This window comes from Sceloporus undulatus, chromosome 6 (genome assembly GCF_019175285.1).
Source record: "Sceloporus undulatus isolate JIND9_A2432 ecotype Alabama chromosome 6, SceUnd_v1.1, whole genome shotgun sequence".
Taxonomy (NCBI): domain Eukaryota; kingdom Metazoa; phylum Chordata; class Lepidosauria; order Squamata; family Phrynosomatidae; genus Sceloporus; species Sceloporus undulatus.
The window spans coordinates 98,035,413-98,054,182 of NC_056527.1; the positions used below are offsets into that span (position 1 = coordinate 98,035,413).

The 18,770-nt window shown below is 44.4% G+C and overlaps 1 protein-coding gene across 1 annotated transcript in view; it reads left to right on the forward strand.

Moving 5' to 3' along the window:
- The first annotated feature begins 337 nt into the window (after positions 1–337).
- The window catches only part of PPFIA3 (PTPRF interacting protein alpha 3), a 69,843-nt gene continuing 51,410 nt past the window's right edge, over positions 338–18,770 (forward strand). Inside the window, 2 exon segments of the mRNA XM_042476065.1 lie at positions 338–692; positions 17,152–17,455. Coding sequence (XP_042331999.1) covers positions 17,219–17,455 — 237 coding nt within the window. The 5' untranslated portion in view covers positions 338–692; positions 17,152–17,218.

The following is an 18,770-nucleotide window of genomic DNA, read 5'->3' on the forward strand; positions in this document are numbered from 1 at the left end:
CCACCGGACACTTGCCTGGCCTTAGATGTGAAGGGGGGGTTGGGGGGATTTGCGTGGATTTCATGCTTCCCTTTCTGGATCCCCCTTTGCCCCTTTTTTTACCTGCGATGGATCTGGGTGGGTTTCCTCCCCCTCCCTCCTCCTCCTCCCCCTTCCTCCCCCCGACAGACCCACCGCATGACATCATCCCCAAACTCAGCCCCGCCCCCGGCTGCCCCCATTGGCTCCGCTGGCCCCCCTCCGCCCCATCCATTGGCTCGCCCTCCTTGCCACTCGCAGCCCTCCTGCCCCTCCCTCCCCACGCGGGGGAGGGACCCAGAGGGCTGTCCCGGGCTTTGGCGAGCGCTGACTGGGCCCAGGGCTTGTCCGTCAGGGTTCCCTTAAAGGGCCAGGTGAGCCCCGAGCTTTGCGCCCAGCCGAGGGAGGGCTCGCTCTCCTCCTCCTCCTTCCCCTGGACCTGCCTGCCGCCGGGGCTGGAGGGGGCTGCCAGGCGGTGGCCGACCGGCCGGCCGGGAGGAAGGGAAGGAGGAAGGATGCCAGGGCTGGGCAGAGGGGTCCCCTGAAGGCCGGCCAGGGAGCCGGGCATCTCCCGCCGGTTACCCTCCTGCATCCCTCAGCATCCTCAGCAGCAGCAGCAGCAGCAGCAGCAGCCTCGCCTCCTCCTCCTCCTCCTCCGCCTGCTGCAAAGCCAGGTAAGAATGGCCCCCTCTCCCTCCTCTCCCTCTCTCTCCCCCAATTCCTGCCAGGGACCCCCTCCCTCCTCCCTTGGTACCCTCTGCCTCCCTCCCTCCCTCCCTCTCTGCCTCTCCTGCCAGGCATTCAAGGGAAGGGAAGACCGCCTCGCCGTGGCTCCTGCTCCTGCTCTGCATCCCTCCTTCCTTCCTTCCTTGCCTGCCTCCTCCTTCCCCTCCGACGGCCTTCCAGCCTCAGACCCACTCCCGGCCCAGCGGAGGCTCCCATCCGCAGCTCTCTCTCTCTGCCTCCGGAGCCCAGGCACCTTCGCTCTGCAGCCGGGCTCCTCGTGGCCAGCTGCCCTCCCTGCCTCAGCCCCAGGGCCCCCGCTGCCTCCCCTTGGACCCAGCGCCCTCTCAGGCCCCGAGAGAGAGAGAGAGAGAGAGACCCCGAGGGCACCTCCTCCTCCTCCTCCTCCTCCCTCTTCCTTCTCCTCCTCATTCCTTCCTTCCTTCATCCTCCTTCTTCCTTCTGCTCCTCCTTCTCCTCCTCCCTCCTCCTCCTCCTTTTCTCCCTTTTCTTCCTCTTCCTCCCTGACGCCACCCAGGAGGACCTTCCTGCCTGGCCTTCTCTGCCCCTTCTCTCTCCCACCCAGCTAACCAACCAGCCCTCCACCGTCTGCCCGGCTTCCCCTTGCGATCTGGGGCTCCCAGCTTCCCTTCCTTCTCAGTCCCATCCATCCATCCTTCCACCCAACCAACCCAGAGGCCCACCTTCCAGCTCCCCAACCCACCGGGGCCCCCGAGCCATGGCCGAATTGCCATCCATCCTTGAAAGCCCAGCTGGCACTTCATACCTTGCCCCTGGACTGAGGAAGGCAGGTAGAAGGAAGCGGGGATGAGGATGCCTCTGTCCTCTGCCACTGAGCATCCTTTGGAAGCTCAGGGCTCTCTTGCCCCTCACTGTCTCCAAGCCCTTGGGTTCCACGCTTTCTTTCCCAAATTCACCTCTCTTTCATTTGTGTGTATCCCAGATCCATGCCACCAAGAAGCACCCTTTGGAGCAGCCTTCCCCTCTGCCCCTGTCAAAATCACCCTGTCCTTTCCTGGCCAGTTTCCCTTGTTGCCCCCTCCACTGCCTTGTATTGGCTCCACTCAGCTGTCCCCAGTTCCCCTTTGAGCCTTGGGTGCCCCCACCGGAGGACAACCCAGACAACCTTCCCTCATCTGCTCCCTTATATCTTTGATGAGACTGCATTTCCCACCATCCCCCCTCCCAGCAACATAGAACACATAGTCCTTTCCGGCGTCGCCCCACCAGTGCCCCCTCCTCAGGCAAAACACCAGGCCGCTCTACATTCTGCTGTGTTTTCCACATTGCTTCCCCCACCTCTCCAACTCCATCCAGTATCTCCCTGCTCCAATCCCCATTTGGTGGTAGTAGGAGCCCACATAGTATCTCCAGGTGTCCCCATTGCTCTTTCTAGGGGTTTCCTCCCAGTCCTTGAAGTTCATACTTCAAGGAAATATGTGTCATGCCACACTGTCTGATTGTATATATAAACCCCAGTTTCCCTTCACTGCCCCAAATCTGCAATTCAATCCCACTTGCCCTTCAGCCATTCATCTATGATTCTATGATTCTGTCCACTCAGGGCTGGCACTAAGGCAGGGCAGCAAGTAGGATCCATCCCCAACCATCCAAGTCAAGAGTTGTGGTACCCAAAGTCAACCAGGTTATTTTGGTCAATCAGGTAGAAAATCCCACAAGCACCTGTCCTCATCCCTGGCACTAAAAATGTAATAAGTAGGTATCCATTTGCTGACTACCCCACAATGTGCTGCCTAACGCGGCTGTTTCACTGTGCCTAATGGTAAAGGCTGACCTTTGCATGCTACTCAGATGCAAAATATTCCATGGACCTAGACTTCCAATCTATGCCTTGCCACCTCATCTCTTTTCAAATAGCTACTTGCTTTGGCTTAACATAGAATCCCTGTCCATAATGGGGGATCTCTTGTTATTCTTGCCTCTGTGCACCTCCATTTTTACTGAACCAGAATTTCAGCTGACTTTCTTAGCCTGCCTGTATTTTCCATCTCCTGAACACATGTGCTACATGGGCCCCTCTGTCACTGACATGATGGAATATGTATTAGAATATTCCCTCCTTGCCCCTCCAAACTGGCATCTGCCATCCCAGTCACCCTGTCATCTGCTTCTGCAAAATATTAGGCCATTGTTTTATTGGACCATGACATACAGAAAATACAATATGTTTATTTCTAGATGTTAGAGTTCTATCAGCATGCCAGACTGTTGGATTGTAGATGTCACATTGCACCCCTTCTCCAAAATGAAAAATAATTTTTGATAGATAGGTGAAAAGCTGGGGTCTTCTGGAGTTTTAGGACTATTCCTCTCATCTTCGTGCTGCTATTGTGTTAAAATAATATATAGGCCTGTTACAGACTGCCAAAATAAAGCTGCTTCGGGTCTCTTTGGAGATATGCTATTTAAATGATGCATGGATCCTAAGAGTCTTGAGGTCGCACCAAAGCCACACTCCATTCCTAAGCACCAGAGTGCAGCTTTTGGTACAGCTTCCGGATTCTTAGGATGCATGCATCATTTAAATAGCATACCTCCAGAGACCCGAAGCAGCTTTATTTTGGCAGTCTATAACAGGCCAGAGATTGTCTGCTAGAGAAGTCAACAGTAGGTTAACAAGTGGGGTGGGAAACCGATAGCCTTCCAGATGTTGTTCGACTCCAGGTCCCATCACCCAATGCCAGCCTGACTATTGGTGCAGAATTCTGGGAGTAGCAGTTTATTAACATCTGGAGGCTCCTCACCTCTAGTTTACAGTCTGTGTATTTTCCACCTCCGCATGTCCGAGTTTATCAGTCATCCATAGCTAACTTTGGTAAACCTATATTTATAGCCAAGGTGTAGGTGTTTAAAAACAAGATGTGTGTGTGGGAGATAGTCTGGTCAGGCACATGGAGGCGGACTCACAAGCATGCTATGTGCACTGTCGCTGTTTCACAGCTCTGCTCATACAAGCTGTTAATGTGAAACACATTTACACAAGAAATGTAAAGTGATGTATTTGTCTCTTTTGCAGACGAGAGAAGGTATATGCACATATTTATGCTTATCAACAGCTGTCTACATATGCTCCGTGATTCAGTCACATTGTACAAGTATTTGGCACATATGAACCTTAGTCTTTCACACTATTACAAAGGATCAAATTTATACCAGAGTATTCCTGTTGCAGAAGTATAGTGATCCCTTTGATCCACTGGGGTTTGGTTCCAGGACCACCCGTGGAAACCAAAATCCATGGTTGCTCAAATCCATTTTCTGTGGTTGCTCAAGTGGTGTAGTAAAATGGTGTCCCATATATTAAATGACAAAATGAAGGTTAGCTTTTTGGAATTTTTGTTGTTAAATATTTTCAAACCACAAATGGTTGAATCCATGGATACAGAATCCGTGGATGTGGAGGGCCAACTGTATATTATGTGAAATGTAATATCCACATTAGATGAAAGATGTATGTAACTGATGTAGCAAGATGAACTTATCATGTGACTTTTTATAGACTGGTGTGTCCAATAATTCAGTGTGCCTCATGGAGGCTGTAAGGACTCTACAAATAGAAAACACTGATATGTGGTTCCACATGCACCAGTATGTGTTCTCATAGTTGTATTTGTTTATTTGCTTACCTCAGTATATGTGTGTGACCTTAAATATCCTTTAACTGAGCTGGCACACACAAAGAAGATTGGAATATCAGGATTGGCATCTATGCTATATATGTGCAGTGATGCTGACTTTCATTTTATGCACACCTGCATAACTTTGCTCATTGTATACATGCAAATATGTGTGAACATTGTCAATAGGTTCATCCGGTTGCTTCTTATAACCTTCCATGTGGCTGTGGTATGAATCTGTCCTGAGCTATGATTTGACAGGTGTTGATGGGCATGCAAGCATAAATCAGCAGTATTGCACACATACAAATTGTGAGTATCATCATACACGTCTCAATGTTAGTTGTGTGCAAAGGCATTCACAGGCTGTGTATGAATGTGAAATAATCAAAACTGATAAAATTCTGTATTCTGTTCCAGTGGTATGACCATTGTTCACTCAGAATCAACTAACATTAAAGGGCTGATAAACTAAATAAGGATAACATAGGCTAAGTTTACTTGCTTTTATTATTTTGCTTGTGTAGGAAAGGGGTCTTCAAACAATCTAGAATGTTTAACAGTAAAGGGGTGATGAGGAAAAGAAGAAACGTGTTATTGGATGTAGAAAGGTAGCCTCCCCACCTTTCTACATCCACTTTCCAAACCTTCAATAGAGTAGTTAATGAGGGATAGAAACTTGCTAGCTTGAAATAAGAAAAAAGAAAGAAACAGAACTGAAAGATGCATAGATGTCTGTGTTTGTGCCTAAAGGTGATTTTGAGATTGTTTGGTATTTTTACATAACATCCTCAAAAAAAAAAAAAAAACCCCTTTGGTATAGAGATGTGCTTTTGCTTTGAGGGCATTCATACATAGCTCTGTTGCTCACTTTGTCTGTGGGCAAGTGCAAAGAAAGGGAATCTGAACATTCAAATACTGGGAATTTTTTCACATCAGCTTCAGTATCCACAGCCCTATGCATGACTTATTCAACATCTCTCTACTTCCTGTGTGCCAAAAGACGTGTACATTTATTTTTCTGCTAGTTTGCGGGGTACAAAAAATAGAGCAGAGCAATGTATCGCTGGTTTTCTATGGTTCTACAAGTCCGAATGCTTCCTGCATGCCTCATCTGTATTTTAGACAATGTTCTTTGGCCTGATACTACATGGGTTGATGTATTTTGAATTTATAAGAGTGATGATGCATTTGTGGGCCTGCATAAGCCTGGAATTGGCAGTTTCCAGTTTGCAAGTGTCCTCGGCATTCGGCAGCTGTATCTGTTGGGCCCTTGGCCACCTGTGATTTGGCTGGCGGAAGAGAGGATTAAAGCAAGGGTAGGAGATGAGGCACCAAAAATACACCATCTTTAGATACCATGTCATTCTGAACACATTTCATCTTTTCCAGTTTCGGAAACTAAGTCAACTCATGTCTGGTTAGTGCTTTGATGCAAGGCTATCAGGAATACAAGGGATCTTGGGGCAGGGCTAGGAAAGATTCTTGCCTGAAACTCTGGATTGCTACTAGTAGTCATTTTTAATACTGGGTTAGGTGAACAGTGGTTTGACTCAACATAAGGCATCTCCTATGTTCCTGTGTGTATCGAGGTGCATGGTTTTATGTTTTTGGCCATACAGGACAGAGTGGGTAAGCTGCAACCATGGGTCACATACTCTCTTAGAAGTACTCTCTGCAAGTGATCAAATAAGGCCCCTGCAATAGCATTCTGCCCGTTCCTCAGCATCCTGCTAGGTAGGATATAAGGGCAGCAGAAAAAGAAAAGGGGCAGACTCGCCTGCTTTGGCTTCTGGCCCTGTCCACATCTGGTTTCATCCTTGTCTACTGCTTACAGGTGGCCTTTGACAGATTACCTTAACGGAACAAAGTCCTCAACATAGGAATGGTTGCTCACCTTGACATGGTAGGGCTTTATCTGAGCCTTGATTCTTCAGATCTGAGCTTCAGTGTTCATTATTGATAACAATTCAGCCCCTGACTGTTTGAGAACTCATTTTATCCATTCAAAAGCATTTCTTTCTCCCAAGCCTTGACATCTTTTCTAGGTTCTTCTATAGGGATATTGAATATTCTGTTAATTTTGCTATTCCAGAAAATCCAAAGATCTCCAACTATATACATACCAAAACAAAGTGCTTGTTAAGTGCTGGCCCTGCAAGAGATGGGCTGTGATGTTTCTTTTGTGTAGCAGGGGTTTAGTATGGGGAGGTATAATCTCTTCTTGCTTCTTCAGAGAGAAAGAAATACCTTTAGGCCCAGGGTGGGTAGAGAACATGCCAGGGGTCACAAAGGTTGTTTTTGCAGCCTTTGACCCCTCCAGGTTTTCTGAACTGATTTCTCTGAACAAATTCAATTCATCATCTAAATAAACAGCCAGGCTTCCACTGCACAGAGCATATATACTGCTCTAGGGATATATACAGAGAACATCTTTCCCACATCAAGACAGGCCTCCAGGTACCTAGCATTTAGGGAAAGATCCTTAGGTCATGGAATACAGCTCAGAGGTAGGCTTGATTCTTTGTCTGTACCTTCTCTGAAAAAGTAAAAACTCCTCTGTGTGTTCCAAAGGAGATGTACTTAAATCCATCTCCTCCACTGTAGGTAGGGTTGCCATACTTCCCTTTCGTGGTAACTGTAGGACGTTTAAGAAAAATGGAGGACAAACACATTAATAAAAAAATATATATATAAATTCATGCTTCTCACTCGTGCTCCAAATGGAGGACATTTTGACATTCTTCCTGGATAGAAGTTTGGGATGTAGCTTTGTGTGGTGGACTAGGACTCTGGAGATTAGGATTTGATTCCCTGCCTATTGGCTGACCTCAAGCAAGTCACACTCTCTCAGCCTCCTCAGCAGAAAGCCATGGCAAACATCCTCTGAACAAATCTTGCCAAGCAAACCCCAGGATAGGTTTGCTTTAAGGTCTCAATAAGGTGGAAAACAACTTGAAGGTACACAATAATAAATAATAAATAAGTACTGTACCTTTAAGTGCAGTGGTCAAGCATGGTGTAGTGGCCTAGGACAATGGGAGACCAGGGTTCAAATCCCAGCTAGGCCATGGAAACCCACTGGGTGACTTTGGGCAGCAAGTTACGCTCTCCCAGTCTCTCAGAGGAAGATAAAGGTAACCTCCCCCTGAAAAAACATGCCAAGGAAATTTTGCAGGGTCACCATAGGTCAGAAAGGAGCTGAAGGCACACAACAACAACAACAACAGCAGCAGCAGCAGCAGCAGAGGAGGAAGAAGGGAGAGGAGAAAAAAGAAAGAGAAGGAGAAAGAAGAAAAGGAGGAGAAAGGAGAAGAATAGGAAAAAGAAGATAAAAATAAGAGGAGGAGGAGGAGGAGGAAGAGGGGAAGACAAAGAGGAAGAGGGGAAGAAGAAGAGGAGGAGGAGAAAGAAAAAGAGGAAGAAGGGAAGAAAAAGAAGAGGAGAAGAAAAAGAAGGAGGAGGAGCTGCGGGCCTGTGGCGGAGGCGGGTGGGAGCTTGTTGAGCTGGGGCCCAGGACATCTTGCCAAAGCTGGGCCGGGACAATCCTAAAGTCCCAAAACCGGGATTGTCTCGGCCAAAACAGGGATATGGCAACTCTAACTGTAGGGATGCCATACTAGTTTGCATTGTATGTGTCTGCTTGAATTAAAATTACCAGGGCTATCCAGATTTAGCCATGTGTAACCATTCTGATGGAAGCAGACTTCACCACCCCTTCCATGCTATGATGTCCCCTCAACCTCCCCCCAAATGTTACTTACACAAAGGGTCAGGGGACCCTGGCGAATAGGGTAGACAGTGGTGCAGGGGGTTAAAAGGGACCACCCCTTGCATGACAGCATTCAGAGGGAACAAGGGCACAGTTTCACATACTGGATCCAACCAGCCCCACTGTGTGGAAGAAACATTTATTAGGAAAGTATGGATTTTAAAGTATGGCTTTAAACTCTAGGGATATGGTGTTGATTTAAACATTAGTGCCATGAAACCCACTGGGGTGACCTTGGGCAAGTTCACATGCTCTCGGCCTCAAGGGAAGGCAATGGCAAACCTTTGAACAAATCTTGCCAAGAAAACCTCATGATAACCTTAGGGTTGTCATAAGTCAGAAATGAATTGAAGGCACAGCAACAAAGAAAGAATGTTTTAATGCTAAGGGGAATTCAGCAATGGAAAAGGGTGTTTGTGGAATAACCATGGGCTGTGTATTTGGATGCTTGCATGGATCTTTTTATATATCCATGCAAGGGAACTTTGACCCTTCAGAGCAGTTGTAGGCCAAAACTTCTAGAGGGCTACAGATTCCCTCCCCTTGATATATATGAATTGCAGCACATCTGCCTATATCTATGTACAACTTTGGAAAATTATGTTTTTCCATGTCCGCGCAAACATTCAAGGGAGCTTACAATAATCATATCACTGACCATAAAACTAAAAACTGAAATCTATTTAAATACAGGGGTACCCCGGGTTACGAATTTAATTCGTTCCGCCGCCGCTTTCGTAACCCGAAAGGCTTTCGCAAGCCGAAAACCCATAGGCGCTAATGGGGAAAAGCCGCGATTTGGTGCGAAAAAGCGCCGAAAAGCACCAAAATTTCTTTCGTAACCCGAAATAACCTTCGTAACCCGGAACAGTTTTTTTCAATTGATTTTTTTCGTAACCCGGAAATTTCGTAAGGCGGCGCATTCGTATCCCGGGGTACCACTGTAATTGCATTGAAGGAATCAAGACGACTACCAGCTGATAACCCAGGAAAATGAGTGGCGTTTAAATTTACTCATCTCTTATGCTTACAAAGCTGGGGAGCTACCATAGAATTTTATTTTATTTTATTGCTGTACTACTAACCACTGAAGGCCAGAGCATCCAGGCCAGGGCTCATTAGATACTTGTTTGGTTTATATTAATATGTGTTGGGAATGTGAATCATAGAGTTGGAAGGGACCCTCCCATTAGTTCAATACCTTGCCATGCAGGAATCTGTAGCTAAATCACTCCTGAGAGGTGGCCATCCATCCTTTTTAAAAAAACCTTCAAAACTGGAGAAACCACTCAAACAGTTCTTACCATTAGGAAATTTTTCCTAATGTTTAAGTGGAATCTATTTCTCCTTCTCTGTCTGTTTCTCAAGCTCTCTTTTGTAATATGAATCCATTGGTTTTTGTACTAGTCTCTGGAGCAGAAGACAACACTGCTCCATCTTCTGCATGATATCCACTTGGATATTTAAAAATGTTTATCATGTCACATCTCAGTCTTCTCTTTTCCAAACTAAATACTGTATACCCAGGTCTGTAAATTATTCTTCACAGGATGTGCTCTCCAGACCTTTTCCCATCTTGGCCACCTTCTTCTGAACATGTTGCCAATATCCCTCATGAAAAGTGGTGCCCAGAACTGGACAGAGCACTGAGGATTGATGAAAGCAGAATAGAGAAGGACTACTGTATTACTTCCCTTGGTTGTGCACTATACTCTTGTTGATGCAACAAAGAATTACACTGGCTTTTTTGATCACCACATCTCATGTTTAGCTTGTGATTTACTAAGACCCCTAGACTCTTTCCACATGTACTGTCAAGCCAGATGACACACATCCTATATTTATGCATTGTTTTCTTGCCTAAATGTATTACCTTACATTTAATTACATTTAATTCTAAATATATTTGTAACTGTTCTGTTAAACCTTAATTTGTCAGTTTGGGTCCGGTTCTCCAAACTAATAGGGTCAACTTGAATCCTGATTCTGGGGTATTTGCTATCCTTCTTAGCTGGGAGAACATTGTCAAGAAAATGTGTGGTCCCAGTCAGTGTTTGTGAGACTGGATAAGTGAAGCAGTGTCTGCATTTGCAAAAAACCAATAAGCTAGAATTTTACAGTATCATACTTTAGGAATGAGCTACATGATGGATGACACTGGTTTGTTCCTTTCTTATAAACACAAACTACAGTAACTTCTTGGTTTATGAATTGTGGCATGCAAAGGAAGCAAGAAGCCAGGACTTCTAAACAAAATGTTGAACAAGACTGGAGAACTGTAATTTTCCCAGATATTCTAGCCCAAGCTAGAAAAGCCAATCAGTGCTGAGGGATTATGGGAATTGTGCTCCAGGAATATTCTGGAGGGCTATATGTTCCTCATACTGTGGCAAATAAATCATTCCTGCTCATACTAGCAGCCGGAGCCAAGTTGAAGTGAATGGACTGTGTGTATCAGCTTGCAGCCTGCTCTCAGCAAGCCAAAATCCTGGCTCGTTGTTCTGTGCAAACACAGCTACTAATCAACATGATTGTTGAAAGAATGCTAGTTGATACTAACTTTTAGACCTTTTATTTTAGATCAGGACACTTGAGAGAACAGTACAGATCTGCCCATCTTCATCCACATCCTTTATTTCTGCACGTCAGTTTCCTGATTGTGCCACATCCTGCTTGGTGACAAGGTGGTACCCACACTCTGGAATATTCTTTCCTCAGAAACAAAATATAACTGACTGTTTAGGCATATGCCAAATACTTTATTTTACTTTATATTTGGTACTGACTGATGCCTGTCATTTCATATTTAGTTTATGACTGCTCATTATATTTCTAGTTGTTTTGGTCTTAGCTATGTTTATATTTATATCTTCATTTTTTAACAATCGTATATCACCTGGAGACGCAGTACATGATAGTTAGAATACAAATTTAAGTAAGGAATTCCCCAGCAGGGCTGACTGTACCATCAAGCAGATTGAGACAGCCACCTCAGGCAGCAAAGGCTAGGGGTCATTCTTCCTGAACGTCTCAACTGCTTGCCTCTCTGCATATGCTACAGGGCCTATTCTGCAGCTCCTAAGCTAGCCTACTTTGGTAGTTCAGCAGAGGACATTTTCCACTTAGCAGACTTTGAAGCTGTGTAGAGGATGAAGCAGGGGAGCCTCCTTGACCACTACCTGAGGAAGCGAATGCTTTAGGTAGGCCATGATGCCCAGGCTTCCTAAGAACCACCTGAAACAAGAGTAATGGGTCATGAGCTAGCTCCATAGGCTGTCATAGTTAGGCAACACATTTATTATCTACTTTCTTCTCTGTTTCCCTCTGAATTGACATCTATGGGGGCTTTCATCTGAGGGCACCTCACTTGCGGGCCTTCTGTTGTTGAGCATAGTAAACAATATTGGATAGGCTGTGAAGCAAGGAATGTAAGAAAGCTGGTTGCCTGAAACCCAGACAACTCTCAAAAAGGGGTCTGAGATAAAGAAAGAAGTATTCTCCTCCTTAAATAGCAACTGATTTTCTCCCTATGCATCTCTAACATACTCCAATGAAGTTGAAGAATCAGAGATGGCTACAGTAAAGCTTGAGGTCAGCATCTCTGACTGTGTAAGTTTATGACAGATCTGGGCAGCACTGCTCCTGTATTGGGAGCATGTGGAAAGAATCTTGGGATCTTAGTAGATCATAAGCTAAATGTGATCCAGAAAAGCCAGTGCAGTGCTTGGCTGCATCAAGAAGGGTAACAAGTGTCCTAGTCGAGGGAACTAGTAGTCCCACTCTATTCTGCTTTTGCCAAACCTCACCCTGGAATACTCTGCCTAGTGGTGTGTGTTATCTACCTAAGTGGAATAACTGCCTTTCTACAAAGAACCATGAGTCTTGAGCTTAAGGCTACCTAGCACATCCATTGCTGAGGTAAAGGTGGCATATCTCAAGATGCTCAAAAGATGGTTATTTTATTAGCAGAAAAGTAATTTTTCTGCCTCTGTATACTCTCCAGACCTTCTTCAGTTTGGAATCAAACTTCAGAAATTTTATTTTCCCACTAAATGGTTTGAGAGTTCTTGATTTAGAAGTGTCAGGCTTTTCTGCTAGATAAAATAATCACCTTTTGAGCTTTTTGAGATGTCTTTTGTTTCTTCTGTGAATTCTATTGGATGCTACCCAATTTTCTGCTTCGTTTGGGGGGGATATTGAACGAAGAATTCCCCATTTGGGGATATGAGGGCGATATTTTGATTGTAGATTGTAGAATTGTTGATATAGTATGACTACTATGGCCGAAGCGTGACCTTGTTGAAGAAACAAGGTGATGAGGAAGGATTGGCATATGGAACTTCTTTCAGTAGAGCTGCGAGAATGAAAACTGGAGGGAGTTCCTGTACCTTTAATGGTTGTGTAGAAGAGGGAATTTTGGCAGGTGTTGCTTGACACACAACCAGGTAGCAAGCAACACCTTCTGAAGTGCCTGCCTCTATTTAACCATATAACTGGTCCTGGTCAGCATTATGATTGTAACATTTTGGACATGAAAGAGAGCTTTCTCAATGGCTACTCCAACCTCTGAACCCCCTTCCAGGGGGGGGGGGGGCTACGGTGCTCTCTGCCCTGGTTACCTTTTGTTGGCAGGCAAAAACATATCTGTTTCAGTGGGCTTTTAACATACAGTTGGCCCTCTGTATTCATGGATTCTTTATCCATGGATTCAACCATCCATGGCCTGAAAATATATATTAAAAAAATATAAATTCCAAAAAGCAAACCTTGATTGTGTCATCTTATGTAAGGAAGGGACACCATTTTACTACACCATTATATTTAATGGAACTTGAGCATCCTTGGATTTTTTTTTATCCATGGGTGTATGTGTGTGTGTGGAACCAAACACACACAAGGGCCCACTGTAGAAGGCTTTTGTATTAGGGAGATGTTATTTATCTTTTAAACTTTCAGTTGTTTTTAAAATGATTTTAATGTGTTTATGAGGTGATTTTAATTCTTTTTAATTTACTATTTCTGGAAGCCACCTTACGTCCCCTTCTGGGGAAAAGGCAGCAGATAAATAAAATAAATAAACATCTTCCAGGTATATACTGTAGGCTGGAGCCAGGTAAATATACTGTAGGCTGGAGCCAGGTAAATAAATAGGAGCAATGGTATCTGCTGCTTCCAGTGTCAGTGGAACAGTGAATCCTCTGGGTTTTAGGCCATAATTTAGCAGAGCTATCCGAGATGCTAAACCTGTTTGCGGGATACGGCTGAGCATTTTGGAAATCTCCTTTAATGTTTAGACTTAAACTCAGAGTTGATTTGCTGGCCCACTGACATGGGAATCACCAACAGCCACTGGGCAGGAGTGATGAGACAAGAGAGAGGAAGCAATACAGTTGGGGAGAAGGTGTAAACCGATGGAACAGGGAAGTATTTTAGGAAACAAAGGTCCAAAACACACTGCAGAAATAATCCATCTTGAGACCGCGTTAACTGTCCTGGTTCAAGGCTAGAGAATCCTGGTAACTGTAGCTTAGTGAGACATTTAGCTTTCTCTGTCAGAGAGAGCTCTGGTGCCACAACAAACTACAATTCCCAGGATTCCCCATCCTTGAGCCAAGGCAGCTAAAGCGGTCTCAAAGTGGGTTATCCCTGAGTACAGCTGGCCCTCCATATCCATGGATTCCTTATCCACAGATTCAACCATCCTTGGCTTGAAAATATTAAAATATATATAAAAATTCCCAAAAGCAAACCTCGATTTTGCCATTTTATATAAAGGAAACCATTTAACTATGTCACTGTATTTAATGAAACTTGAGCATCCACGGATTTTGGTATCCACAGGGATCCTAGAACCAAACCCCAGTGGGTACCAAGGGTACACTGTGTAAGGTAGCACAACTACTGTTTAAAGGACCATCAGAATGGGGTAATGGGTTTTAAATGACAAAAACAAGTTTTTCAGCCAAAAAATTGCAGGATGGTTGGTTTCCAGGGCCTTTAGGTGGGATCAGGACCACACTGCTCACCCCAAATGACAGTATGCATTCTGTGAGCCACAGTTCTCACCTCTGCTTTAAAGTATCTTCCATTTGAAGGGTTGTCCAATCCAAGTCTTGTTTAAGGATGAAAACTATGAAAACCATCATAAACATCAAACAAGGGTCTTTAAAATGGTCAGCAATGAGAATCTGGATAAAAGCAGACATAACAGCTTGGGCAAGTAGCTCAACTGGTCCCTGTATTTCCAGCTGTGGGAATATGTGTTGTTTTCTCTCTGAATTATAGTCATTTGTAAAGGTCATGTAAGTCAGCATATGCAAATTTTATGTGTTTTCTTTTAAATTATACGTAGTAGATATGTCTAAATTTGCATCTATACATATCAGTGTATATACATCTAAATTAGGGTATGCAAATGACATGCAAATTTGTCCTGCTAATTTATGTTTTTGTTTTACTTTTTATGTGATACATAAGTGGCCACCCTGATAGAGTTGTTGGCGATGGGCTGGAGTAAAGTCAGTGGAGATCAGTGTGACAGAGACAAGGGAGGATTAGAAAGATATGAATATTATTTCCTTTCTTCCTCTGCCCTCTACTACATTGGTGGAGAGTAGCTGGTAGATGTAATGAAGTTTATGAGAGCTAGAGGTCATATCGTACCATACTCTAGAGTCATACTTTCTCTCTTCCCGTTGTACATTGCATTTTACAAAGAACAGGTATGACAGGTTCCTACCCAAAGGGGAGCCAACTTGCACTGTACAAAATTGCATAAACGTGAGATGAGTAGGCTCTAGGGTAAGATCTGCTACTCTTTGAAATTGCCCCTCCTCTTCATAAGGGGCTGTTCTGGCAGCTACTGAAAATAGTGAAACGGGAGCTTTTCTGTCTTCTTAAATCCATAGCTGGAGATCCCTGTGATTTTCACTAATCCTTTTTCTCACTTTAGCCATTCCCTGATGTTGCTCCCTCTTCTCACTTGTGATAAAGAATGTAAGTTCCCCTCCCTACCCAGGTGGGGGCTATGCAGTCTCAGTGTTCTGTACAGCACCTATCACTTGGAGCAAAATTAACACTGAGTCAAGCAGAGTGTGAAACAGCAATGTACTTCTTACATAATTCCTAACTCAGTGCAAATGTTACAAACCCATAGAATTTTGCACACGCCAATACCATCGCCCTTTCCTCATTTCCTTTGCCCTTCCAAACTGCAAGGAAAGTCACATTATTATTTCTATAAGGTATGAAAATTGTCCTGAACATTTGCAAAAGAGTTACATAAATACTATGGGTTACATAGGTTTGCATCCCAGCCTGGCTGGGATGTTGAGTCTCGAAGGTTGCCCAATGACAGTCTTTTATAACTGAACAACAGTTCGGATCCAGAGCCCACAGGTCTATGATCCGTGGGCCACACCATCTGGATATAAGATGGGGACATATATTAACATAGGGCATATATCATATTGACTATTATTTCTTCTTTAACTACTTTTGCAAGGAGGAAAAGGGCCAGGGAGTGTTTCTATGCAGAAATCATTTTGCATTGACCACTGACCCTATGGCCATGATATTTGGCTGTGCAATCTGTAGCCCTCCAGATGTTGATGAACTACTGCTCCCATGATCCCCCACCTGATGGCCAGGCTGCCTGAGACTGATCAGATTTGGAGGTCTACACCTTGCCCAGCCTCAATCTAGGAAACCTAATTGTCCCAATATGGGGTGGGAAATAAAGGGTTAGGGTGGGGCTGGCTTTTGGCAGAGTCAGTTCCCCAACCGGCTCAGCCTCATGCCTGCCCCATGAATTATACCTGCTCTCCCTGTCCGCCCACAGAATTTATCTCAAGCTTTCTCTCTTCCTTCAGATTTTCTTCCTCTCCAGCCTGTCCAGCATTCCTACAGAACCAAGGCTCTGGCTTGGGTGGTGGTGGCAAGAATGTCATATTTACTACAGTAACATCTCTGATGCTATTATCTCCATTTGTAATACATTAGCAGAAATATGTGTGTCATCTTGTCAGCTGATTTCAGGACTCATGGCTCTGGGCCTGTCTTCTTCCTCCCACACACAAGGGCAGTTCTTCTCTGTTAAGAGATCACAGCACTTGTGAGTTCATCCTACAGCTTGCCAGATCTAACTTGCTTGAAACTCTGGTGGGTTCAGACTCACTGTTTGTCCTTTGCCTTTAAGCTAATCTGCTCTTCCAACAAAATTATAGAATCAGATTTACCACATGGAGCCCAGAGACTCAACCTTCCAACATCAGAGGAAAACGGCAAGCTGTTTTATACCAGCTCTGACTAGTACTCTGTCTAGCCTAGAGTCGGACTGGTGGTGTCTTTTCAGGGTTTTAGAAATCTTTTCCCTCAGCTGCTGATTCTTGGAGATGCTGGGAGCTGAACATGAGACCTTATGCATTGAAAGCAGGTGCTCCATTGGTGAAATGTGGTCCCTCTGTCTTTGGATTAATACTTCTTCAAACCAAAATATTCTGCTTTCTCCTCTCTTTGGTTCTCTTTTCTAGTTCACTGACATTCAAAAGTGATCTTCTTTCTTTCACAGACTTTGGAAAAGTTTCTTTGTTGGACTGCCACTCCAAGAATCTCAGAGCCAATATGGCCATACTCTCAAACCTGATTCTTTCACTGATGTATGATTCTGTGTGTATGTGCCTTCAAGTGGCCTGTATATTGAGGGCAACCCCATGAATTTCATAGAATTTTCTTAAGCAAGGAATATTCGAGCGTTGGATTTGCCAATTCCTTCCTCTGAAATATAGCTTATAATATTATTATGTGTTGTTAACTAGATTTAATTTTTTGATTGAATTTTAAAGATTTGATGTAATCATTCTTGGATAACTTCCATGCCAATCTTTGGGAGAAAAACATGATATAAATGCTGTTCTGCTGTCTTGGAAAATATAATCAATAAATACACCAAATCAATAAATATCTCTTTCTTTTCTGCAGGATCAAGGACTAAACTTCTCTTCCTTCCTGAGGAGGCCCACGGGTGCCCCTCCCCACCCCTCTTGGCATGATGATGTGTGAAGTGATGCCAACCATCAATGAGGACAACCGACGTGGCTCGGCCTATGGGGCAGACGATGCCAACTTTGAGCAGCTTATGGTCAACATGCTGAATGAGCGCGAACGGCTGCTAGAGACACTGCGCGACACACAGGAAAGCTTAGCCACCTCACAACTCCGCCTGCGTGAACTGGGCCATGAGAAAGAGTCCCTGCAGCGCCAGCTCAACATTGCCTTGCCACAGGTTAGTAGCAGGGACAAGAGGGAAGGCTGCGAGGTGATGGGGCTTGTTGGGAGAACTATGCTGGATGGCTGCCAGGTAAAACTTCACATCCTGACCACAAAAGAGCTGTGGATCTGCACTGAAGTGATATCCAGCTGCTGATGTACAGCCAGGATCAGTCTTTCTCCCTGGGCAAGAACAAATGTTTCTCCTTCTTCTGTGCCTGCACAATGGCATCTGGATAGTACAAAACTCACTCCTTGGCAAATCAAGGAAGTGGAACTGCTACTGGGAGCCATCCAGCTGTGATTGTGAAGTTGGCACAAAGACATTCTGCAAGGAGGTACTGGATACCTCTTTGCTAAATGCTCCCCTCCAGTACTTGTGTAAGCATAACTGGAGATTATGCTATCATAAATCACCAACAAAATTCTCTGCCTCTATATATTATTGCTTGGAAAATTTGTTTTCATCCCCAGCTACTATTAAGATTGCAGGTTAGCTCAGAAGCAATAGCAAAGCCTGAGATGGAGGGCAGTAACTTAATTGTTCCTGCTAATCAAAACACCACAGCAGTTTGATTCTGTAAGACCAGAGTCCTGTACAACACTGGATGTAACTTATGCATTAAAACACTGTGACCATGTTATTCCTTGAATGGTGTACATTCCTTGAATGGTGTACATACGGGATATATGTATATATATATATTGCAGGAGAGCTAGGCTCTTCATGTTTCTCCATTGGCTCAATAAACAACTGTTTTTAGAGGGATATCTACATGGAGTGGGATAGGTAGGATCAGTAAGTGAAGTTTATCACAGTGTAGGAATCAATGAATTTTCATTATGGGCCCAACTCAGAGCTTGGAAATGTTACATGTTTGGACTATAGCTCCCAGAACCCCCAGCTAGTATAGGGAGAGTGTATCTAAACTGCCCAATTATAGCAGTCTGATACATTTTGACTGTCATGGCTCCATACTATTGATTTATGAGATATGTACTTTGGTGAAGTAAATGGAATTTTGTCCTACAGAGCTCTAGTTGCTGTAGTTCAAAGGAGTAGACTAGGGCTCTCTAGCAGAAAATTCTAAGTACCTCTCCAGATTACATATCCCAGAAGTGGAGCCATGACAGAGAAAGTGTTTGCAAATAACTACAATAGTTTACTGTAGATACATCCACAGGGTAGTCTTTGTATTGGAAAGGGGATATTCTGGTGTTTGGAGGCTACTGAGGAATTTTTCCTTGTTCAGATGGATTAAAACTCACTCGACTCCTGCTGCTGTGTACATCAAGAGTAGGGGATATGTGGTATTTCAGGTGCTGTTCAT